Source organism: Scardinius erythrophthalmus (genome assembly GCF_964197995.2).
Source record: "Scardinius erythrophthalmus genome assembly, chromosome: 20".
NCBI classification, from domain to species: Eukaryota; Metazoa; Chordata; class Actinopteri; order Cypriniformes; family Leuciscidae; genus Scardinius; species Scardinius erythrophthalmus.
This window is the reverse complement of record NC_138240.1, coordinates 11,107,797-11,135,240: the sequence shown is the minus strand read 5'-3', so window position 1 is coordinate 11,135,240 and position 27,444 is coordinate 11,107,797. Positions and strand designations below refer to the sequence as shown.

Genomic DNA, 27,444 nt, shown 5'->3' with positions numbered 1-27,444 from the left:
TTTAATTTGAGGGGGGAGTTTAGACTTTTTTTTTAATTACATTTATCTCGCCTAAATGTATGCTTAGCCTACTCATTGCATTTTTACAATGGGGTCATTTTGTTCTTAAGAATTTACACAACTCAAGGAAGCTTGATTTCAATCTTTGAATTAAATTGAAAAAAGTAGCACAAATAAATACAATAGAATAAAGATATAAAATAAAGAGAAATAAAGAGAAAAGTTTTTGCTTAGGTCTAAAACTAGTAGGCTATTCAGAAATACTACAGAGACTGAATAAAGTAGCCTAATCAAATGTAAAATAACACTGGGTAGTATTTTAGTCCTGACTAAATTAAATTCATAGGCTATTAATCCTGATTCCTTAAAATGAAAGCTATGTTTTGTTGTTTTGACAAACAAATTAATGACAGACACATATGGCTGCTGTCCCTTTAAGAGCTAGTGCACGGATCCTGTTTTCATTATACGGTCACGTGCGATTTATGCTTATTTAAGACATAACCGACTGTGTTTAGATTAGAGGATACTCTCCAAGACCGAAATTGACATCATTTTCTTATGTTTTTGACTGTTAAAGCGATTTATAATCCACGAAAAATAACTTTTGTTACCCGCGAGCTGTTTGTGAGGCTGCTTTACTCTATGTATGTGTGCAGAGAAAAAAGCATCTCTCAGACAGCGCGCAAGTACCGAAGAGTTTAAAATCGCGTGACTGTTTAAACTGGTGAGACTTGAAAAGACGTGCAAATGGTAAACTTTAGTTACTCGTGATGCAATGCTGGCCCGATCGACTCCCGAAACGCGAGAGTGTATTTCCGCCGCCTGCTGCGCGCTTAACGATTGCATTGTGCAACCCATTTTGAGAGACGCGAGATAGAAGACGCAGCGCCGCTGAATCACTCACGCTGTTTGTGAAATTGCGTCTCGCAGACAGTTTTAAAATGACTGATTTGATTTTCCATCTGCGTGGATTAATTTACTAATACAACCTGAACCTACATGCTAAAGTGAATCAATGTTTGCGGGAATTTCCCGCATTATAAATGGGAGACCTGCGGGAATGATAAAAAATATGCGCAATACCCGCAATCCCGCACCGAAATTCAAGCCCTGAATTTAACCAAAGGTGTCAAGTAACGAAGTACAAATACTTTGTTACCTTACTTAAGTAGAAATTTTGGGTATCTATACTTTACTGGAGTAATTATTTTTCAGCCGACTTTTTACTTCTACTCCTTACATTTTCACACAATTATTTGTACTTTCTACTCCTTACATTTTAAAAAATATCCCCGTTACTCCATTTCGTTTCGGCTTGTTTTCATTCTGGCTTGTCATTGTGAATAAAAACAAACAACAAAAAAAACTATCCAGATAAATCGCGCCATCCGGATATTTGATTGTGGTTGGATGAGAAGTATAAACATATACCATTCCGACACCCTATTGGTTTGTACGCAATCCATCGCACCTGCACATGACACAAATCACGTCACACTCCAGCAAGGACATAGCCAGTGTTGGGGTCGTAGAATGCTATGCTATAGAATTGAGCATAGTATATACCAGGAAGGTATCAATCAGGATTATGAGTTATTTTTATTTTTTATTTTTTGATTAATCACTTGGATTAATCATTCATTTTGACAGCACTAATGTTTATTGTATATAGACAACCATACAAGGGTAATTGTTACTAAGCCTGCCCTGGGTACACCAATTTTCTTGTCCGTTGCTTTTACAGATTCCTGCAGCTAAGCTTGGATGTACATTTACATTCCAATAAAGGTTATTGATAATACCCCTCTGAAGTTAGATTTTTTGCACCATTACAATACTTATAGGCAACTAGTCATCATATCTTCTGCTCCATGAAACACGTTAATGCTCAGTAGTACATAATGGTTCTTTAATGTATTTGCATTGTACTAAAATGTATTCATTTTCAATGGGCATATATGCGGCGGAAACGGGTAACCTAGTGCATCCCAAATTTTTAAACATTAACATTTTAATATAACATTATAGTCATTATGGCCTTCAGAAAAATGTTTTTTTTGAGGAGGTGGGGTAGTGCACTATAGGCCCCTGTGGTGCGGCCTAAGCTTTAGTCCTTAATGGCATTTTTTTCCTTATATTACTTTTACTTTTATACTTTAAGTAGTTTTGAAACCAGTACTTTTACACTTTTACTTGATTAAAAAGCTTGAGTTGATACTTCAACTTCTACAGAAGTCTTTTTAAACCCTAGTATCTATACTTCTACCTGAGTAATTAATGTGAATACTTTTGACACCTCTGAATTTAACTAATTAAAATCTAATTTATTCTAGAGATGGTAAAGCTGATTTTTCAGCAGCCATCACTCCAGTTTCCAGTGTCACATGATCCTTAAGAAATCATTCTAATAGGCTGATTCTAATCTGCGCTCTAGAAACATTTCTTCTAAATATCAATGTTGACAACAGTAGTGCTACTTAATATTTTTGTGGAAATAGTGATTTTTTTTTTCAGGATTTTTTGATGAATAGAAAGTTCAAAAGAACAGCATTTGAAATATAAATCTTTTGTAACATTATAAAGGGCCTTTCACACTGAGCGCAATTAAGCGACACAAATGTCCAACGCAATGACACTCTTGAAACTAAACAATAGATCCCTATGGAGCTATTCACACCAGGTGTGATTAATCACAGCGCGACAAAGTGATATTTTTTTTTCCCGACCAGTGCCAATATTTTTCCCCGTCACCTGCGATGAAATGGGCTATCCAATTAGATTTGAGCTTTAGATCATGTGCCCGGACCCGCTGCTGTTGCACAAATGGGCGACATTGGTGGCGCCGTTTTGAAAACCAGTGTAAACACCAAAGAAAAGTATTTCGAAGAGTGAAGAGAATGGATGTTGAGTTCTTGATTTCATTGGTGTCTGAGGACAGGTTTATTCTGACATGTTTACTTCATATTTCTTTATTTTCAACTGAATTATGAGATCTGATGAGCTTGAAACAACGTCCAGAGTGCTGTGTATCTTCTTTCTTCTGGGTGCGCATGTATAATGAGTCAAAGAGCACTCACTCGGTCTAGATCTGTCAATCATATTAAGTAAACATAACTCCTGCCCTTCCGGATGACAACGTCCTGTATACTTTCTCGTTCTGAGTTCCATTTCTACAGATGAAACATGAAGCAAGATTGATATATGATTATGACAATATATGTTCTGTATGTGTTTTTCATGTGGCTCAGGGTATTTTTATTACCATAAAGGATGTTTACATGAGAAATGCTAAGCAGGTGTAGCATTCAGTCCCTTATAAAACACTACAAATAATGCATGTCTGCCCATTATATAATCAAAATTGACGTTAGTCAGCACCGATGACCCTGTGGTTAGTGCGCTGGCATATGGTGCAACTGAGCCTCCGGCAACCCGAGTTCGATTCCCAGCTCGAGGTCCTCTGCCAATCCCGTTCCCCTCTCTCTCTATCCTACGCTTTACTAACAAAATCTCTACTGTCCTATCCAATTAAAGGCCAAAAAACATAACTTTAAAAAAACAAAAATCAACTTCAGATTGAAATTGGAAGTTATCACAAGCACTCGATGATGGTTTAAAGTTAGTTTTGAGCAAAAACAAGAATAATCTCATAAATTGTGATGTGTAGCTTGATGCTAATTGTAGCTCTAATGCACCTGTTCCCCAGCTGTGATTATATTTTATGAATTCTCGTAAGCTAAACCTATGAGATACACAAGGAAAAATGCATTATTGATCAGCGCCACCGATCATGCAGGCGAGAATTAGCCTGAGGCAATCATTTCGAGTTCGGTGTGAAACCACCATTTGTCTGCGATTCTTTATCGCATTGGCTCAGTGTGAAATGACCTTAACAGTGTGAAAAGGCATATGTGATATATTGGCCAATGCAGTTATTCAAACAATGCTAAATATTCAATATAAAAATGCCAAAAAATATACCAATATATTTTTTAAATATCTGCATCAGCCAATATGTTTGTTTGTCCAACATGTAAGAAGTGGGACTTTTATTTTGACAGCACTGAGAACGACGACTCTGAGAATGGGAGCGCTGTGTGCTCAGGCAGTCTAACAATTAGGATTTTTGAACAGGCACTTGAAATAACAAAAACTGTTGAAGACTGTTGCTTTTCCGTGCTAACTGCTAACAATAACAGTAAGTTTCAGACTCAGCAGAGCTACTGTAAAACCTTCTCTAAGGAGTTGCATTTCCTTTAAAGCACCAAGGCTAAAGAAATCTAGATAAACTTACTTATCTGCACCACTATTTCATCATGAAGGTCAGGTTTTGGCTTACTATTTTACCATCTTTATTCATACCTGATTCTTCTTTGTTCTACAGATACAGGTAATACGCTTTAAAACTGTGGTGCTGCAGTGGAAATCCTGCAGGCTTCCTCACGTGTCTCTCTCCTACACCACGGACGCTTTCAAGTGCAATGACACACACACACACAGACACATATGAAACCAGACAGCACATGCGCACACAAAACACACAAAAAATGACAAAGACACACAGGTGACACACAGCTTGCTTACACCCTGGCTGGAGGCTTGCAGACGCACCGGTCTAACCACTCACACACACCCTGCTCTGCCAACCTCTGTCACACTGCTCTTCCTGTACCGAGCTCATAGTGGCAGAGGGAAAAAAACTGAAAAACACCTTGTTGACTTTGGTTCTCGGGTGTCACCTCACCTACACAGAATGTATTAGTAACTCCTGAGAGTACCTTGTGTCAGCCTGTTCCATTTTGAGATTGCACGCACACCCAGGCAGCCATTTCAGGTTGCTGAAAGCCTGCATTCTCGAGCAAAGTCAAGCCGAGAGATGGACTTTCTCATCGAGAAGCATTTAAGAACTCGAGCTGTAGAGAGTCTAAGGCTGTCGGATCCGGCGGCGACCGGTGTGCCTGAGTCATGTCAGTCTGGGAAGGTCAGATTTAGGTTTCACAACAGAAAGTTCAGTGGCAGAACCTAACAAAAACTTTGTGGAATTTTCTAGCGCAACAAATCACAATTACGTGAATGACACTACACAGTCTTCTTTGTAGAAGACCGCCTTCCCTCCTTACCCTTAGAAAAGAAACATCACAAGTTTTTTGTTTAAATAAATTTAGAATTAAACAAAAAACAATCAATTATTTTAAAATCTATAAGTGAACTTAGACATCACAACATTATAATGCACAGTATGTAAAATGGATATTCATTTTGAAATGTTGGTAACACTAAGGTTCCATTTGTTAATATGAGGTTGTTGTTTTTTTAGATTAAGCATTAGATAAATTTAATTTCAGTCAATGTTGCTAAAAACTATAACTATTAAAATATTTTTTGTTAATTGAAGAAAGGCAGAAATAATATTAATCTAATTGAATCTAATAGAATCGGAACCGAATCGCAAGCTTGTGAATCAAAATCAAATCGATTCGTGAAATTTGTGTCAATACCCAGCCCTACTAAAACAAATCTCTCCCAACTAATGCTATAAACTATACAGGAACCCTATCATTTGGTAGGCCCTAAATTACTATAATAAAAGAGGTTAAAATTAACAACAGAGCTGAACTATTATATTCAACTGCTATTTATATTCATACATAATAATTACACTTAAATAAAAAACTGAAATGTTTGGCACATAAGGTAGGCCTAGTTTTCATTAGCACTTGTCTCCCTGACAAATTCATTCAAACATACATAGGCCTAAATAATTACCAGTAAATAAGCTCCTCTGTTTTTTATAGTTAAATGAACTGCAAACATTGGATACCTTTCCTGAGGTAAATGCAACATTAAGTGACACATTGTTCACATTCTGTTTTGTTGACGTGTTTCCGCAGAAACCTCCATGAATATTTGGTAGCTATAACAAGGATTCTCTCCACACACACCAAGCAGTGTTAACAGTGTCTTTAAAAACAACTAAAGCAGATAAACTGAAGTCTGTGTAAGGAAGATGTGAAGGATTATTTGTATGAACAATGTGTGTGATAAGTCTGTGGTTTTATCATGTTTATCTGAACTTGTGCTGAAGGCCTGACTCATCCACTTTCCTGGCAATATTTCTTGTCCAAGTCACAAGGTGTAACTTTTGGTCGCAAATTACAGACACTGGGAAATATCACTTCATTCCCTAGAAGCCAAGGAATTCCTAGCAAAAATTCGGCTTATGTCTCAAATCATTTTGAAGATTTTGTCCTTGGCGTGGTGCTGAGGTAAGCTTTCTGTGCATTCCTGTCCTGATTTACCGCAAGGCTGAGCTTTACCATCAGATGTGGTTTCAATTTCATTGTTATTTTCAAGTTGTTAAGTCTGGAGATGCGGCAGTAGGAACGTATTTACTGTAACCCAAACCCAAAAGTGCAAAATATTGTCAAGGTAAGTAAGACATGCAGAATTTGTTTCCGTGGCTGTATATTGTAAGAAGAGGATTCATTCAATGATGGGAAAACAGTCCCTCTGTGTTTCACAGCCCATAGAAATGTAACATGATAGGTTTGTTAGCAAGTGTTTATTTTGGGCAAAGCAATAAATGTAACCCTCAATCATACGGCATAAAAAGCACAATTACAAGCTGCCACAAGCAGCGTTCAACAAACAACAGCAGTAAAGGAACCAGCATTTAACAGTGAAGGAAACTTGTGTGTGTGTATTTTAAACTCTGCAACCACAACAATTAGATGCATTTTACCGTTTTTCCACTCCAACTGTTACTCGTCTTTTTAAAATCCACTTTGCATAGTTTTTCCTACACTCAAGAGATGGTTTTAAATGCACCGCAAAAACACACACGCACACATAAAAAGCAATCATTAAGACCCACACTTCTCAATACTGTGGGAGGGCTCCAACTCTCGACAGATTTGGCAATATTAAATACTTAGGGTGATCTAATTTCATTACTGCTGTGGAGAAATGAAGTTAGGCAACACAGCTTTGTGCAAAACAGTCTCGCCACTGGATTTTTCCAGTTCTCGTTGAGCCTCAAGACAGTGGAGTTTAAATCTGAGAGTCTTCCTGTCTTACCTGCAGTAGCCTGTTCCATTGTGGAAGGTGACACAGGTAGCATTGTTCACACAGGGCTTCACGGGGTCCACACACTGCAGAGCTGGCAAGAAACAAGAACACTCAAATTAATGTTTAATGTTAAATTATGTACAAATGTTTAATTTTACTATACACTACCGTTAAAAAGTTTGGGGTTAGTACGATTTTTTAAAAGAAATCAATACTTTTATTCAGCAATAAATTGATCAAAAGTGACAGTAAAAACTTTTTATTTCATTTTTTGTCAAATAAATACTTTTCTTTAGTACATTCTACTCATCAAAGTATCCTTGAAGAAAAATCTATCACAGTTTCCACTAAGATATATAAACTGATTTCAACATTGACAGTATAGAAATATTTCTTGAGCACCGAATCAGCCTATCAGAATGATTTCTGAAGGATCATGTGACAGGAGTAATGGCTGCTGAAAATTCAGCTTTGCCATCACAGGAATACATTTTAAACAAATATTAAAATAGAAAACATTTATTTTAAAACGTAAGAATATTTCTCTAATTACCAAATAATTTAACGTTTATAGACTGAACACTTTTTATGCCTTTATGTAAAGTTTAAAACTACGCCTATTTAATGTAGGCTACTTAATTTGTACTGTAATTTTAATCAAACAAATTCAGTATTAGTGAGCATTAGAGACCCAAACTTCTGAACAGTTGTACATTTTTATTCGTTGAATTGTCCATCTAATCATTGAAAGTGGTAAAGGTAAACAGATTGGTAGGGGACAGGGGTAAACATAAATAAAGCTGGAGTTGAGGAGATGTTATAGAACTGATGTCCTTGTGTTGAGATTGACAGGACTACATTAAGTAGTTTTAATTTGCATAAAAGCATAAAAGGTGTTCATTCTATAAACTTTAAATGATTTGGTATTATAAGCTTTGAACACTGACCCAATCAGACTGATATGAAACAAATATAAAAATATATAAAAATTAGTGGTGGGCCGTTATCGGCGTTAACGCGCTGCGATAAAAAAAATATCGCCGTTAATCTATTCTCCAAGTTGGGTTGGGAGCTGGCTAGAGCTACACAAGCTATGATGACGCAATCTACCCGCGGCCGCGAGGTACACCCGGCTGCAACGCATCATATTTGTCGTCATCTTAAAGGAGAACTTGGTAGCTTTTTTAACTTAATAAAACTGTCTAGAAATCATTTGGATGGTTAAACAACCTGTTCTGGTGATATTGGTGACTTTCCCCGCTCCCCCCAGCGTTCCCAGGCGGAAAACCAACCTTGCAACTTGTTCACTACCGTCCCGGCAAGATAGAAATTGGAAGTCTCGTGAGAAGCGAAAGCGAGAACGAGCGCGAAACACAAATTGCTTTACGGCAATTCGACATAAACACACACGCATGTACATGTATGATGTATTACCAGATTACCCACCTCGGTAGACATAGCTCCACGCGATACAGTTGGCTTGCTCCGATCAAAACAAACGCACATGAGCAGCGGTAGAGAGGGGGAGGAGGCCGCCGCAAGTGAGTTTTTTACGACCGTGTTGTGAAATATACGCCCCACCACAGCTGTAGGGGGAGCTCGTGGGGAAAACATGCGACAACAAAAGGGAAAATCAGCGAAGAAGTGACTAGAGTTCGCTAGAGTTGCCGAGTTCGGCTTTAAGTAAACACGGCTGAAAGTGAAAGCTGGTGTAAAAGATCGGTGCAGCATCCATTATTTGGACTTGGTTCGGATTTAAGCCGTCCGACGTAGACTGTGTGGTGTAACAGTTCGGTAAGTTAACACACGACTAATCCGTTCTACCACCTCAAATTCAAAACGAAACATATCACTGAATACCAGCTAGAGATGTGACGGTGATAATATTCTCCCACCGGTTAATCGACTTGTGACAACACCGGTATTACCGGTTTCATCGTGGGGGTGGGGGGTGTTAGAGTGATGTAATTTTTTTTTTTACATGGCGTCAATTCATCATTCGTATTGAGTTTGATTGACATGCGAATGTCATGCGAATTCATGGTGAATTTGACACCAATCAAATTCCACCATTTTAGTGCGACAAAGCAGTCAGAAGAGTTAGGCTACTGATTAACTTCGGTGGATTTGAACTTGGCTTTAACTGAGGCAATCTGTCACAACACATTAAAGAGCCAAAAAACGGTAGGCCTATTTTATGTTTGTTTGACTGACCAAATTTGAAAGTTGAGACTTTGTTTCATATTAAATATTACCTGCTTGGTCCTGTCTTTCAGCGCGTTGTCAGTGTCCTCTATTTTTCACTGCTTGAGATCATGTTGAGAACAATAACGCTCTATTTGAGGGTATAGGGCGCGATTTTGTATTCAACCAGTGTTTGAATGGTGGGTTCGTTATTATTCTTGAAAAACGCAAACGCTTATATTAAACATAAAACGTTTATTAAAAAGGATAAGAATACACCATGTAAGGTTACATTTTAGCACTTCGCGAATGGACAGCGACTCTTAAGTAGCAGGAACGCGTTCTCGCGCATTAAGTGCATTTTTGGGAAACGCACGTGGAATTGCGGCGTGTGACGAGCGTAACCTTGCACATAGAGAACGCTCTTAAGATCTGAGATACATCGTTATCGGGAAACCCGGCCCTGGTCTCCGCACTACCCTAACTGTAAACTATGAAAGCCGTGTGAACGGCCAACCGGTAAAAAAATACATTAAAGAAACTATTCCCTCTGATTTTGTTTCATTAATAAATTTTGACTAATCGCAGCAGTCTCGCATTCGTTTAGAGCTCGTGTGAATTTAACGAACAACCTCGTTCCAACAGGATACGCCACATGAATTTCACTGTGCTTTATGAAGAGTTTTTCTTTTGCGTGAAAAGTTTGCCGGAAATGTGTTAAAAGATTCATTCACGCACACAAGAGAGTGCATTCATGATTATTAGGCTACCGGTATACCAATCCTTGTTCAAGGCCGAAAAGAGAACTCGATACTGAGTACTGACGCGCGTCTTTTTCGTGTGTGTGGTATGTGTGCGTGTGTAATAGGCAGGACTTACAGCGCGGTCTCTTGTTCTGTCACGCTTGAATGGTTGAGCATGATCATACAACGCTAGTCAACTGGTGACAGAAAATATGGATACTGCGTAATTGCTTTAAAAAAAAAATTTGCGGTGGGCAAGTGATGAAACCGGTGTTGCGACTGAACACCGTGTAACACCGGTAACACCGACTATCGCGCCAAGCCTAATACCAGCGCGCGCATATTATTCCCAATATATCTGAGTGGTGTAGAACATAATCTCTGTCTGCGCCCGATTTAAAGAATCGTTGTTGTGTTTCTTTTTAACTGAAAAGACATCAGTTAGACAATATTCTAATTTTAAATTTGGGGTTTCATAAGCTCCAAGCCATAATAAAAATTAGACCTACTTAAGTCTCTGCAGCTAGTGTACTTAAATTTTATTTATCTGCAAAATTATGTGGTATACTTACAGTTTTGCGCATTATATGTTCTCAAAACTACATGCACCCTTTAAAAAAAAAAAAAAAAAACCATTTAGCTGTTGTTTAGCAGGGTCTGTGTAACCTGTTCTGAAATGGTTTTATTATAATATTGTTATCGCAAGAGGCTGCAATGTATATCACAATACGGATTTTAGGCCATATCGCCCATCCCTAATTGATAGCCTACAGGGTTTCCCATACATTCATTAATTTGTGGCGGCCCGCCACATATCAACGCTGACCGCCACGGATTGATTCAGATTTTTTAACTATTTAATATGGGTAAAATTGTATTTTATTCGCGCTGCTTGCTCCCCCTCTCTCTCACAAACTGACAATGGAGGCACGACTAGCCCCTCCTTCTCTTACCGCACGATCTGAATCAAAACATGAGCATGTAGAGGGCGGATTGTTGCCGGTGCTTAATGCTTATTCCCCCAGCGAAGATTCCAGAATCAATCCGGAGTTGAATGGTTAGTATAATGAACACTGTTGCTCCACATAACTCTGAGAAGTTGTCTAGATGTTAAGCGCTGTCGCGTTTCATTACAGATTCGCGCAAAACTTTTGCGATTTTTTTTTCTAAATATCCGTTACAACTATTGCGAAATGACGGCGTTTCCATTAACCGATGTTATGCAACTAAAACGTAATTTGTTCCTCTCGCGATCAGTCATTCCAAAAATCATTGCAACGGACGTTGGTAGGTTCATATCACAGCCACCAGACTAGACATTATATTATTATTATCTCCAGGTTCAGGTTGGTGTGTGTTGGTTTTTGTCCACCTCAATCTCCAGGTGTGTGTGTGTGTGTGTGTGTCAGAGTCTGTGTGTGTCCACCTCCAGGTCCAGTTTGGTGTGTGTTTGTGAGCCTGTGTGTGTCTGAGTATGTGTTTGGGTCTGAGTGTGTGTGAGTGTGTGTCTGTGTTTGAATCTGTGTGTGTGTGAGTCTTTTTGAACGTGTGTGTTTGAGTGTGTCAGTAAGTTTGTGAGTTTGTGAGTTTGTGTTGTGTGTGTGTGTGTGTGTGTGTGTGTGTGTGTGTGTGTGTGTGTGTGTGTGTGTGTGTGTGTGTGTGTGTGTGTGTGTGTGTGTCCAGTTCCAGGTTTGTGTGTGAGCAAAATTTGCAACAAAAAGTCTGTGGAGACATAGCATAGAAAGTGTAGCAATGGCAAAGTCTTTAAGTTATCTGACACTAAGTGTTGGCAATGGGAATGTGTACTTGTCAATAAAAATATATGATATATATATATAAAGTTTATATATATGATGTATATATAAACATTATATATATATATATATTTAACTTAATCACCCCCCCCCCCCGGTCCCCAAACACCACACCACCGCAAATAGAATCTAATTCTGTGGGAAACACTGGCCTATAGTAGTTGATAATAACATAGGCCTACCTAATGTTGCCTGCGGACGGTAAGAGTACAGTAGTAACCTTTTACAGTCTATGAGTAGAACAGCTTTCTCAAGCAGTTTGTGATGCATTTTGGAAACAGGAGATGAGCCCCTGGTCTAATGCGCCACCTGGCTTGAGAAACCCGTTCTCAAAGACTTACTTTTAAAGTCATTATTTGGGCAGCACACATATTCTGAATGCCTTCGGCAGAATTCAAATGAGCCATTTTAATCTAGATTAATCTAGATTAAAAAAATGTATCTATGCCCACCTCTAATAAAAATATAAAAATAGTGCTAATTATATCTGATACCAAAATGATCACAAATTTTACACCGCATCCCTAATTCATACAATCAGGTGACTGTATTGCAAACTAGTTCTATGTAAAAAAAAATGTTTTTTTAAATTCTGATTTATGTAGTCAGGATGTTACAAAGACAGTGGCAAAATTCTTCTGACGACACAAAGCAAAGGAAAAAAGCTGCTGTAGATTGTAACCACACCGCTCCCTCTGATACAAACACTACAGACAGTGGAGTTGTTGGGGGAAAGAGGTGAGAGACAAAGTGGCAGAGAAAAAAGGGTGAAGAAATTTTTTTTAAGGTGACGATGTGCAAGTTCATTCAATATGGAAATTCCTAACTGATCAAAGACTTTCAACTCATTTCCTCCTAAAATACAGGAAGCATCTGGACACACGTCACAGATCTGGACGTCACAGCGAAGAACATGACATATGAATATGTTTTTGTAACATAACCATACAAATTCCATCCAACAAACTCATTTCAAATGTATAAACATATCCAGTTTATAACAAAGACTATGTTTAGACTAAATCTTAAAACCTTTAAACTTCTTGATTTATACATATGAAGCCAGTTTACCAGCACCTCAAGTGCATTTCTGCAAATAGAAGTGAGACCAAGCCCACACTTCCCTTTGAGACACTAGGTGGCAGGTCATATGATTTCAAAGCAGCACTGACACTAAGTAACATAGTACTACAGCTCAAGACGGGAAGTGCATTGAGCGCTAATACCGACTTCCTGTACTTTGACCGGGCCTCAAAATATCCCTGTGTGCAAAAGTGCAGAGAAAGCAAGCGAGGCCTGGGCATAAAGCCAACAGCTAAAGACGGGGCTTTTATATAAATGCCCCAAAGCTCTTTAACTTTGAGCCCGGCTACATTTAGTTAATAACACCTGGAAATCTAACACTCAAAAACAGAATTTGAGACTAAACTGACAAGTCTTGAGTGCCGTGGAAAATGATCAAGAAAACTGTGTGATGAAGTCAAGACTTAAACCTGGTTTTATTGTTCATAAATCTCAAAGGGAAGAGGTGTATGAAGGTAAAAGAGTAGCAAAACTCGAGAGCACGTAGATGTGAATTTGAGAACTTGTACAATAAATATTCATACCTGTACACTCACAGCTCCAATGTGAAAACCCGTAAAATAAAAATCTGAAGTTGAATGTTGAAATTTGCACTCGCAGACAATAGTCACAAACCTGTATTCTGAATTTGAAGCTGCAGACAAGTAGTCACAAATGTGTAAAATGCCATTCGCAGAAATACAATGACCAGACACAAACTTGTAATATATATTTGCATTTATTCTTACGTTCACATTCGCAGTACAACCTCAAATAGGCACTTGCAACTTCTCAAATCTGTCACTGCAATTTCAAATTTTGCGCCTTGACTTTTTCTACTCTTTTCACAATATATTAGGTGCAAATTACTAACTTGTGCACTTGAAACTCAGAGGCGGCGAGAGAGAAAGGGGGGCGGGAGTGGGGGTGTTCAAAGGAGCCCTTTTATTGGTTTTTCTACTCTTGCTACTCTTTTACCTTCATAGAGGTATCACAGATGTCATACCATATACAACAGACCAGCTGACCTAAACACACAACATTACATAATGAAATGAAACATTTTAAAGTTAGCAAAAGGAGGTTGAAAAAGTGGTGGATGTGGTCTTCTCATCAACTCACATCTTTATTTAGCCAAACAACTTACATGGTGCAGATAAAAACAACACCTAAAACCACCAAATAAGTCAATGTTGAGATCTATAGTGTTAACTGATATACTAATTAAGCATATTATTTGGCCATATAATCAGCTTTTAACATGCACAGCAAACACATCCTCAAAGTCATGATGTTATTCACTCTGCAAATGTTCAATAGCAAATACACATAGTGCCTATAAAAAGCATTCACCCCCTTGGAAGTTTTCATGCTGCAATGAACCGCAAAGGATTTAATTAGGCTTTTGTGTCACTTCACAGAAAAATATGCTTGTCAAAGTGAAGTTGTTAAACACAAAATAATAATTTGCATAAGTATTCTGGTATTGACCTGGTATTGGTAATTAATATCTGACCACTGCAATTTCCCCCTTATTCATTCTTTTGCAAAAATAAAAGATATTTTGAAGAATGTAATTGTTTTCGTTCATACAATGAAAGTCAGCGGGGTCCAAATAGTGCTTTCACTATTGGTTTGATTGCGTGTCCCGAACCAGCGTTCGATTGCTCCCCCTCCCCCCGCTGGTCTCTGTTCACATTTTGTCCCGAACCGAGGTACAGTTGCGTCATCAAGCTACTACCAATTACCCATGTTGTTAACAGCTATGAAGAAGAAAGCACCAAAATGGATACAGCTGCTTACATCACTTTAGACACTTTTGCATCACCTTTTTATAACCTTTGGTTTTGTTTCTAAAGTGTCAGCACATAACGGCACTTGTATCTATCTGCCGCGATTGTACTGTAAATGTTCTAAAGAACGCGGGAGTCCATTTGTGCTGAAATTAAGCTGAAATAACATTCATTCTCTTTGCTTCCAGTGCGTCAGTCATGCTTACACCATGTCTACTCCAGTCGAGACAGTTGTCATGTCGCGTCGCACTGCACCGCAACAGCTTGATGCTGTCTACACCGCGACCACTGCAAATCCATTTGTTCTTTGCGTCAGAAGTAAAAGTAGCGCAAGTGTTTGAAGTATGTCAGAAATAGAACGAGGCAGCAGTTTACTGTCTGAGATTTATCATGTCACACCGCATTTAGTGTTGACAACATCGCTCATTATAATGGGTTCTATTCTCTTTCTATTCTCCGCATCACGTCACGCAGCTAGCATCCGGTGTAGACACAGTATTATCAGGAAAGTGAAAGAGAACACACACAAACAGTTTTATCGAATCATATGTCACCAATAGCTTTTCAATTCCACAATTTAGTACAGCTGTGAACATATCAGCAGCAAACCATACCAGTGTTGTCAAAAATATCGATATTTCGATAAATATCGATACTGAAATATCTGAACGGTACCAATACTAATGTCCCGAAGTATCGATACTCCCATACTAGCCGAGCTGTCACTTTCACTTCTCTCCAAAGGCGCATTGACAAACACCACACGTGACCGCACTCGTCTCATTCGCTCTGGTTAAAAAGCAAAAGCGAAGTGTATGGAAAGATGGCGAGTGCGCGGCTTTCGCGACCGGCTTTGGTTGATAAAGAACACCGCGAGCGGGCATGTCGGAGAATAACGCGGACACGCGTTAAAAACACACCGTGAGCGGGCATGTCGGAGAATAGCGCGGACACACGCTACACACCGCGAGCAGGCATTTCGGAGAATAGCGCGGACACGAGTTAAAAACACACCGCGAGCGGGCATGTCGGAGAATAGCGCGGACACACGCTACACACCGCGAGCAGGCATTTCGGAGAATAGCGCGGACACGAGTTAAAAACACACCGTGAGCGGGCATGTCGGAGAATAGCGCGGACACACGCTACACACCGCGAGCAGGCATTTCGGAGAATAGCGCGGACACGAGTTAAAAACACACCGCGAGCGGGCATGTCGGAGAATAGCGCGGACACGCGCTTCACACTGCAAGCGGGCTACGGGCACCCAAAAGATTGTTTGGCTATCAATATCCCATCACTCATTTTTTTAAATTCTGAAAACAGACTTAACGAACAAGCTCCAGGGGGACCATTTAGCAGCATGTAACTGTATGCTACTCAGCATCAATGGGTCACCGGAAAACTGTAACTCCCCTGTAACTTCTCATTTTAACTTTTCTGAAACATTAACCAAGATGGCCTAGTATTGTTGTTATGAGTGTGTTGTCTCGTTTTTTCACTGTAATTCTTAAAGTTAATATATAATCTGACTGAGGAATCTTAGAAGTAAATATTTTAACTGGTCAAATGTAAATTAACTTTATTCAAAAAAATATGATTTAATTCTGCAATTTGCCTTCATTAGCGATTATCATCAATTTGATTACACAGATATAATTAAACTAAACTGAGCTAGACAATGACATCTCTGAATTCAATAATGAAATGCCCTTAACTTAAAATTGAATGTTTAATCTTATTATTATACATTACTGACACTCTATCCTCTAATTTGATACTGTTAAGTGTAGGGCTGAACAATACATCGAATTTCCATCGTCATCGCGATATGAACTCGCGCGATGAACACATCGCAACAGACAGCCTGACAGGATTAATAACGGCTGGTTCGGATTACAAGATTTTTGTGTCTGTTACGATAGTCACGGTGTCAGATTACACGATTTTGACTCCTAAAATCTTGTCGTGTCATGGACAAGAAACATGTCAGACTACATTTTGCTTTCCGACCAGTCATCGCGTGCCGTCCCTCGCTCACTCACTCGTGCTAAATCGCGTAATCTGAACCAGGCAGGTAATAAACGTTTGACGGACCTATCACGCAAATAACCTATTAAAGCACTAAGACATGGGAACAGTATAGCTAACATTCACATTTGAATATTTATCGCAAGTCTTATCGTCATCGCAATATTAAACAATGTTATCGCACATCGCAGCTTTTCCTCATATCGTGCAGCCCTAAGTGCTTTGACACAATCTTGTCAAGCACTATATAAAGGTGACTTGACTTAGGTCATGCCGATCCAGTGAGCATTGTTTTTGCGTGTGATGCACGCACGTTTGTGTTTAAATCTGTTCATCAAATAACGTTAATGTATTAACCAGCATTTATGACCGATAAACAATGCATTTGTTACAGTATATTTTAATCTTTGATAACAGTAGGTAATAAAAATACAACGGCTCATGTTAGCTCTGGTCCAATGAAAAAATATTAACAGATAGAACTCAGGACATTTTTGTAAAATATACCTCATTATCATGTTCTAGACTTGTTATATTCAGCTTTAAATTAAAAAAAAATAGCCCCTTAATATTGTGGCAGTTTTTTTCTCAGTGGTATCGAAAATGGTATCGAATATCGATATTTTTTAAGGTATCGTATCCAAGTTAGAAATTCTAGTATCGTGACAACACTAAACCATACCAGAGTTCACATGAACCATACCCCAGAACACTTTTTTTAGGCAGACTAGGGCATGGTTCATGGGTGTGCATCCGAGTTCAGAAAACTGTGTTCACATCATCCAAATGAACCAATCAAACATCAATCAAACACGGGTGTGCACCAAAAGTGTGCTAGTGTGAAAGGACCCTTATATTCTATTTGGACTCAATCTCATAAAATAAATTTCTCCCAAGACAAAAGTGTCTTACCACCTTCACCAGGTTTCCCTCTAGGTTTCTTACTGTGTTCAGGACCTTCTGTGGAAATGCATCGCCACGCCACAATGCTGCTACCGCTGCAGTTCAAAGGCATGTTTCTGTTCACGCACACTGTTTGGCTCAATTTTGGTCCCATCAGAACCCAGAACATTTATCCAGTCAACTTTAAAGTCTCCCACATGACTTCTGGCGAACTGCAGCTGAGATGTCATATGACATGTGAACAGCGGCTTTCTCTTTGCTACTCTTCAATAAAGCTGTGACTGCTGATTCTCCTGTATCCATCCCCTTCCTTTTTTTTTTTTTTTATTACTTGAAAAGAGAGTTGCTTGATGTGCACTTTTATCTTGAGTGTGTTCTGCCTTAATACTGACTAATCAGAAGCTGAACCATCCATATAAAGATGTATATTATGTACCACCTCTGTGACTACACACATATGTCAAAACCAGAACCAATTGACTGCACCTGTGATGATTTAATGTAATATTAAAGATGGTGAATTCTTATTTTGAAGTACTGTGACTCTGTTTCATCAGAGAGGTCACTGTGCCAAATTAACAACACTGTGATTCAATGCCATATAACAAGAAAACATGGAAAAGTCCAAGCAAGATGAATACTTTCTATAGGCACTGTATTCAGAGGCAGTGTCGTGCCAGGCATTTAATGTCCTGTGAGGTCAAAGCCTGCAACTGGAGAAGGCGTTTGGTTGCACCCCCTTTTGGCAGCAACTGTGGTGGGAAATATTTGGGAGAAGTGGCTAAGCTGAGTGTGAAATTGTGCTTTCACAGAGATTTAAGAGCCAAGGGGAGGGGAACTGGAGTGCTGGAGATATGAGAAGGAAGAATAGAAGGCAAGAGCAGGAGTCAAGTGTGCTCAAGATGGCAAGAGGCAATAATGGAGAACAGAATGAGAGCGAAGGAGGCTGGGGAACCAAAAGACACTAGATTGTGAAAAACACTTCTTCTTTTTTAAAAATAAATGTTCACTGCAGCACCTTAAGTTCAGTCAAAAAATCCTCTTTTTGTCTATAGGGTTCTTGAGTTTCCTATATGGTTCTTTGAAGATTACAAAAACTAAAAAGCCACTCTGCTGCAGCTATCAAATCTTATTCCATTCAAAGTCTTCATATGGAGTGAATATGTACAGTCAAGCCAAAACAACAAAAGTACTAAAACAGAAATTAAAGTAAGCTCCAGAAAGAGAGTAAAGATTCTTTCTGATATAAGTCAGGGCTCTAGACTGCGACTAAAACGGTCGCATTTCGCATTTGGAACCAAAAATATTAACGTGCGAGTGATAAATTACGTGCATGTTCTGTGATGAGTAGCCCTTCACATATTTTATTGTGTTGACGTAATAAAATGAGACGACACACAGTAAAAGTTGCAGTGGAAAAAAAACCTCACTGAGTTCGAGCAAGCGCCAAAATACACACAAGGACAGCCAGGATCCAGCTTTCGGCATCAGAAACGCATGTCAAACAAAAATATCTTTTAATCTTTGCTGTTTTCTGTTACTGCCTGAAATTCACATTATCTGTAGTGCAGTCATCCATAGTCTTAGTGTTAATTTTGCCAGCTATTTTTACATTTAGTCTCAGTCTTAGTGCTGTGTCAAATGTACTTTTTAATTTTGATCATATTTAACCTCGCCCTGTTTTTATTCAGTCAAGTTTTAGTCGACTAAAAGCCTGGCATTTTAGTCTAGTTTTAGTCAATGAAAATGTAGTCATATTTTCGTCATGCTGCATAATGGTTAAATTGATATTAGGCTAATAATTATTTTGCTTAAAATCATAATCACTACAATTGTCCTTTGAGAAATTTTATTTGCATTTCATCAGAATTATTGCACTTTCATACAGGCTACAAGTACAAATCTAGAGAATGTCTCATATAGTCTCATAGAACTCATATGCATGGTTTATTTGACCTAATCTAGTTTCCTGATTTTGTTCATAGGCTATTTGTCATAAATTAGCCCAACCCATTCTCTCAAAAATTCAAACGGTGAACTTTCCCATTCAGTAGTAGTCACGTTTGGAATTATTACAGAGGGTTTGATTGCAGTTTTAGTCACAGAAACCAGCGCAAGCGGCTCAGGAAGGAAATCAGACTGGCTGGATGAATGACAATTTCATTTAAGCAGAATATCTCAAATGGAGATCGCTGAACTCCAGCGTTTCAGATTATCCGCGCTTCTTTAGCAGTGTAAAAAACGTGTTTTTTAACAGAAAAGCTCTGATTGGGGGATTTCAATTCTTGAAACCTGGCAACCGCAAACATGAAAGCTTGTAGTGGCTTGTTAAAAACAGTCTGTAATACAAAAACAAAGAAAGGTTTTAGTAATGCATTTATTTGTTAACTACATTAATGACGTTGGTGTCGTCTCGTTATCATCTCGTCTTAGTCATGGAAGAAAAAGGTCGTCAACAAATATATTTCGTCATAGATTTCATTAACGAAATTAACACTACATAGTTGCAGTAAGATTTGTAAATTTTAGTAAACCATTAACAAACTTTCAGCTTTCAAATTCTGTAAATTTTATCATGAAATACAAGCAATAAATATCATTTTGGCACTCTTAAATGTGGAAAGAGCTTGTATAAAACAGCTTAAGAACAATCATGTCACGTAATGTCAAATTTACCTCATAAACTCGTTAGTCAGCAAGAAAAATAACTATAGAAAGGGGAATTTGGCTAAATATATGCACTATATCACATAAGTGATACTTATATTTTTACTTATCCAGTGAAAGAATGAAAGGAGCTAAAAATGAAATTCAACACCGCCCGTATAATTGCATATGAAGCTGAAGGAAAATGGATTGCATAAAAGCATAGCCAGAAAGTGTTGCTCCCACTGTTGATGAGCTCTTCTCGTAACAACGGAGTTGTTCTTTTATCTCCTAAAAGGAATATTACAGTCTCCAATAACCCAATCACAGTCAAGGTGGGGCATTGCTATTTGAGCTGACGCTGAAGAGTGTATGAACACTGGTCAACCAAATACATCCTGTATTAGATTAATCAGATATGTACAACATAAAAGTACTATTACAACTAACATTTGCACAAAAGGACGAGAATGGGCAGATGAAAATGACCGTGCTTGTCTGAATGTGTAACTTCTGTTGTGAATGCGCTCTTTCTATCAGTTCTGAAACACGGGCAACTAAAGCACAAAGAATTTTATAATTTTTTAATCACGGTGATTATCGTTTTCATGATTAACCGTCGCTGTTACGCCAGAGAGTACCCGAGTACTCGTGCACATCCCTAATTTTTATATTTTGAATGAATATTGAACAATGAGAGTTAGAAAGGAATTACACTGTTAGGCTTTTCTATAGATTAATAATAAATGCATGTGTGAATATCCCATTTATAGTGTTGTACATTTTCCAATATAATACAGTAGTTTAAAGGAATATTTAATCAAAATATGAAAATACTGACATAATTTTCTTAACCTCATGTCATTTCAAATCCATGTGACATAGCCTACTTCTTTCTGTAAAACATAGAGAGGGTATTTTGAAGAAAGTTTCATGCATCTGACATTTTTTCAATATTTTCTTTGATGTTACTCAGAAGAATGAAAATCTTTTTGGTTGAACTATCACTTTTAAGTAGGTTTACTTTACATTTGACTACTTTTAAGTTCAATGTCTACCTGAATAATTACTTGGAAAAAATTGAACCTATGGTTACTTGATTGAAAAACACTTGATGGCTATGAGCCATCTTTTTTAATTTAATTTGTTATACTAATAAAATAATAATACTAATAATAAAATTACCTTTTTACATCAATTAGTGTGTTCGATAGCAAACAGGTTTTTGCTGTGATATTGAAATTAGTCTCAAGAGTTGTGGAATTGAACTGGTAAGGCTACTGCCTACTGAAATTATGGTATTGTGACAACATTTATTTTCTAAGAGTGTGGTCACAAAGTCTCATGGGCAAACATGATGAAGACAAAACAAGAGAATGTATGAGAGTGTGAGAAACAAGTTAAGGGTGAGGCTTGCACAGAGAGAGGCTCGGCCCTGACTGGTCTGACAAGCTCCCCATATGCTTCATCAAACTGCCGGAGAGGAAGTTCTCAAAGGATTTTGAGACAGGCTTTCAGGAATGAACACTTTATAACTCCTCTTTACTTTCAGTCCTACTGAAGAAGCGTTTTTAAATCCTGTACAATCTTCTAAACCTCATGCACATCTAAATCCGGGATCTGCCAACCGTAAACCAGGCACTTGCACTGAAAGCCTGCACACCTGCTGCGATCAACATTCTGGCATGGAGTCAACATGATTCATTGCATCCCTGATCTGAGATCATCAGACTCTACTCTGAATGTCTAATAAATAATCAGACAGGCAGGAGGGAATCGTTCCTACGTCAGGACGCTGCATGGGTTTAAAAGTCTCTGTATGGGCATCTGCTTTTTAAAAGACAAATTCACTCAGTTTATTGTGAGTTTCCTCACAAGCAGACAACAGCCAAAACTTTCACACGAACTCTGTTTAGAGTAACCAGGCTGTGATTAACCAACTGCTAAACATTTTGTCTTCATTTTTCCACATTCATGAGGCCAGAGCTCTGTCCCTGAGGTGTGAAGGAATGGAGCGAGGGGCAAATGTGAGGACAACATGAGAAAAAGAGGAGAAGAACCCAATGAAGAGAAGTGGGAGGTGATAAGTGGAATAATTAAAAGAAGCAATTCACACTCATTTGTTAAAAACAAACGTTTCTTCATCTCCCCTTTTGTTAAACTCAAACTAATCACTAACAATCTAGTTCTTTCAGAAATGAATGACTGGATTGCATGTTCCACGACAGATATCAGATAGACAGTAACAATGTTCAAAACTATATATTTTCAAATAAGTATGTAGTTTTGTGTTGCCTGCCCTGAACCACTGGTTTCAGGTGCACCTGATCCCGATCGGACGCGTTTCTCAGGCAATGTTTGCATAACATGCATTCTTGCATTCAAAAACAGCTAAACGGAGCGCAACGAAATGGAACAGAATGCACGGGTCTTTCTTGAGACGTATTTAAGTCCTATTTAAAAAGTAAACGACTATTTTTAACATGACACGATATAAAAAACGCATTGATCGAGGATGGGTAGTAAAAAAAAAAAAAAAACAGTGCATGATGCAATGCAATGGTCAAAGATGTCTGTTTGTTATGGCTAGTATATCAGAGGTGCATTGAAAAGGTTGAATTTAAAGATGCAACTTACCAAAAGAGGGTTTTACCATGCAAACTGTCAAACAACTAAAACACAACCTGCTGTTTAACATAAAAAATATCAAAATACATTTAATAAAATACATATATATATATGTGTGTGTGTGTGTGTGTGTGTGTAAGACAAGATGCAATGTTTCAAAGCCAAAGACATCTGTTGAAATGTGTATAGCTGTAGTGATTGCTTCAAAGGGGATGAATTTGAAGATTCACATCTAAAAATATCACTTAAAACTTGAGTTACAAAAAAATACAACATACGTTTATTGTTGTATGTTTTACATATTTTAATATAAAATAAATACATGTACATATGGATGGATGGATGGAGTTAGATCCATCCAGCTATCTATCTATAATCTGACAGACAGACAGACGAGAGACTCCAGGGAACCGTAGCACAATCCACACTCAGTGCTGCCAGGATTCTCACCGCACAATTCTTTGACTCCCTCTTTTTCTTAGTCTTCTACATCTTGAACTCACAAACTCTCTCCAATCTGTAGTCTGCGTTTCTCATTCTCTGTCTTTTTGTCAGATAGGGCTCCAACAGTAACGTGACCAGATGTAAAAGAGTGACTCTCTCAGAGCTGGTTATAAATCAGTTGGAAACATCTACACAGCAGATTCATAACCCAAAGTGTATGGGAACTGAACACCAGTATTCAGAGTGTGTGTGTGTGTGTGTGTGTGTGTGTGTGTGTGTGTGTGTGTGTGTGTGTGTGTGTGTGTGTGTGTGTGTGTGTGTGTGTGTGTGTGTGTGTGTGTGTGTGTGTGTGTGTGTGTGTTTACTGGCACTGAACACTTGGGTGTTCGATCTGAAGCCAACTCAAGCCTGCCTTTAATAAAAAGCAGTCCCATGTCTTTTTAACCCCACTAAATGCAGGATTGTGATCAGGGACTCTCTAAACTACATTCAGTGACTTATAAAAACTGTTTTCAACACAAAATCTGTCTTCTATTAAATCTTAGGCTTTGCAGAGCTGAGGGAAATTAGTCTTGAATACATAAAACAGCTGTGATATAGAGAGCTGCCCACCCCTACGACCACAAAAATACATGAAATAGGCCATGGTTTATACAACGCCGTATCAGTCAGACATAAGAGTTGGTAACATTTGATCTGCGTCTGACTATCAGAAATTACAACAGCAACAACAGAACTACATTTTTTCAGACTTTTGTGAGACTTTTCAAGGAGGTTTTTCAGCTCAGTTTCAAGGAGTAATAGCACAACTCTTCTAAAACAATGAGGTAGGCTATCATTCATTCATGTCCATAAGTTATGTGTCAAAATGTAGTATTTACTTTTAGATATTCATCAATTCAACTCTAATCCTGACGATAAGCAATAGAAATAGTCATGCAAACAGTCCTAATAAGGTCAAGGAGTGTTTCAAACAAAGTCTGTTTCTCCTCCTTCCTGATGTGGCTCAGGCAGCATGAGTGTGTCGGAGCTCTTGCACAGAGCAGCTGGTTCACAGCTGTAAGCCTTGCTTGTTTGAAAGCACTGCCTCATCCCCGCGACCAAACCCAGAACCCAAGGGACATCTCTGCTCGTGTGTGTGTCTCTCTCGCTCTTTGTTAGTGCTAATAGCTGCTGAGAGAGATGGGGAAGTAATTATGAGTCTGATAGGGCTGGGTTGAGAGGAAAGTACTCAGTGAGTGAGTGAGCGAGAGAGAGAAAGAGAGAGAGAAGAGAAGAGATTTGTCGGCATTGGCCCACATCCATGCTGGACAGCAGAAGGAAGTTGTTCACGCTGAGTGAGGAAGTAACCCCATTTCCTGGCTTTTCTTATACAGCAAGTGCTCTCTATTCTGTTAAACGTTAACATGGCAACAAACAATAAACCCTTCCCAAAGCCATATGTAATGAGGCAGGGGGCGTAATTGCGTACAGATTTGATGACATAAAGACAAAGGGAGGTTTTCAGTGGCGCTCATTAAATCTGTACGTCACATGTGGCTAAAAAGCACCCTGATTGTTTAATGATAGGCTGTGTCTAGTTTGGGAGGAAACCTTACAATTCTCAAAGCAACAACATTCCAATGAAAGTGTCCTGAGAACTGGCTATATGCTAACAGTCAGAATGAACACTTTCACCACAACCTAAGTAGGAATCAATGCACCATATTGGTTATAGTCTGATATTAGAGATTTTGTTTTATTTACTGTATCGGTTGATATTAGATACACTGCTTTTCAAAAGATTGGGGTCAGTAAGGTTTTTGTAAAATAAATTAATACTTTTATTCAGCATGGATGCATTCAGTTTGTTAAAAGTGAGTATTCATCAAAGAATCCTGAAAATATTATCCCACAAAAATATTAAGCAGCACAACTGTTTTCAACATTGATAATAAGAAGAAATTTTTCTTAAGCACCAAATCAGCATATTAAAAAAGATTTCTGAGGACCTTGTGATACTGAAGACTGGAGTATGATGCCGAAAATAGTTTTAAAATGGAATAAATTACATTTTAAAGTATATTCAAATAGAAAAGTTATTTTAAATACAAATAATTTTTCACAATATTACAAATTTTACAGTATTTTTCATCAAATAAACACAGCCTAAGAGGCTTCTTTCAAAAACATTTAAAATTCTTACCAACCCCAAACAGTAATGTTGATATTGGTCAAAAAGATTTCATTTAATTGTATACACTCAATTAGATTACCTTCGCCAACACTCTTTTAAATAATCTTTAAAAAAACGAATAAACAATAACACTATAATCTTAAGATCTCTAAATAAATCCATTTTTCATATTGTGTACATTATAATGTTGTGATGTCTAATTTACTTGTAGCATTTACAATGACTGATTTTGGTTTTGTGTTTTATTTTTAATTCAGACAAAATAGTTTACAATTTCATTATAGCTTATCAATATCAACCATATTAAAATTGGTATATCCCTAATCACAAGCCCATTACAGATGAGAATGATTTCACATTATTAACATCAATACTTTCTAATGCACACACAGTCAGCAATAAGGAGGAAATGAGCCTGCATGACATGGCATGGTTCTCAAGTCAAGCCTAAAAAGCTTGCATACACACACAGGCACTGTGTGTGTGTGTGTGTGCCTGGTGCCAGGCTAAGCACATTGCCATGTGGCAGGAATGCAGAACGTCTTAATTCCCACTTCATTTGTTAACCTGCTCTGGGGTTTTAATCCATGGATTTAACAAGCTTGAGCCTCTCACTCCATTCTAGCCTCCCGCAGGATTCTCCAACAATCTTACAAAAAAGTTCAAGTCCAGGCATTCACGTACAACACAGATGGGAAGTAAAAGGCATCTCCCATCATTCTCTGGATCCTTTAAGCGAAAAGCATGCTACAAGACTCAAAATCATCACCTTTGAGATTTTTAAGTGCTCAGCAGCCAATGAAATTGCAAGAGAATGAGTGACATTCTTCAGGCTTGTAGTGTGTGCTTGGCAGTTCGCTGGGTACAAAGAAAATGCACTCAATATATCCTAAACTGGAGAATTATTTCAAAATGTCATCATAACACAGCAAAGCTTCTTCCAGCGACCCGGGCAAGACCTCCACCGCACCAGCTGGTAGGATGTGGGCATCCCTGATATATGCACGACCGTGGGCCATTTCATAACTGGTCCGTTGTGTTCTGATAAGTGGGAGTTTGCCAGAGATAAATCACATTTCACACCAGAGAGAAGCAGCGGGTCAGAACCGTGGCCGGGCACCATGCATGCCGCTAGCAGGCGGGAACAATGGGCAAAATTCTTATTGCACACGCTGCAACGGCTGATGTGAGCAAATACATGCGACTTGAAACATCCTACACAACTGGGGCGACATGCCAGGCGAGAAAAGAAAAGAAAAGCGAAGTCAATCCCACCCCAAGGAATGATACCCAATACAGATGAACAAGGAGAAACATCATCTGTGGGACACAATGGGCGAGCTGCAGCATTGTGAAAATGAATGCATCCAGAGGGAAAGGTGTGTGTGTGTGTGTGTGTGTGTGTGTGTGTGTGTGAGAGAGAGAGAGAGAGAGAGAGAGAGAGAGAGAGAGAGAGAGAGAGAGAGAGAGAGAGAGAGAGAGAGAGAGAGAGAGAGAGAGAGAGAGAGAGAGAGAGGAATGTGAAACACCAACAGCAGCATTCCTCCCTCTTCTTGCCGAGCCTGCAGTCATTATATTGTCTTGTTTTTTTAGGCTCTATTCTGGAGGGATTGGATCTGACTTGCATGTGGACTTTTAGTCATTACATTATTCCATTTCCTCCAAACAAGAGCCTCTAATGCACCAACTGCATTACATGACAACTCTTTGTGTCTGAAACCTGCTGAGATGAGCTGCTAAGCATAAATAAACAGCCGTCAGATGGAAAACTCATCTTGAGAAATACAACTAACAGTTATATGCAACGCATCCTTCAACTTCAGCTTTCTGGAAGCATCGAAAGCACACAGTCCACACACACCTACCCCACAATAAAAACAGTAAAAAGATGTGCTCCTCTCCTTCCTCTCAAATACAAACGAAACTAGTCAATTCCTTTATATTTCTAA

The 27,444-nt window shown here is 38.5% G+C and overlaps 1 protein-coding gene across 1 annotated transcript in view; it reads right to left on the bottom strand.

Moving 5' to 3' along the window:
- Positions 1-27,444, bottom strand: part of notch2 (notch receptor 2) — a 65,882-nt gene that overhangs the window by 37,753 nt on the left and 685 nt on the right. The window contains exon 2 of the mRNA XM_081348153.1: positions 7,081-7,162. Within this exon, the coding sequence (XP_081204279.1) occupies positions 7,081-7,162 (82 nt within the window). The remainder of the gene's footprint in view (positions 1-7,080; positions 7,163-27,444) is intronic.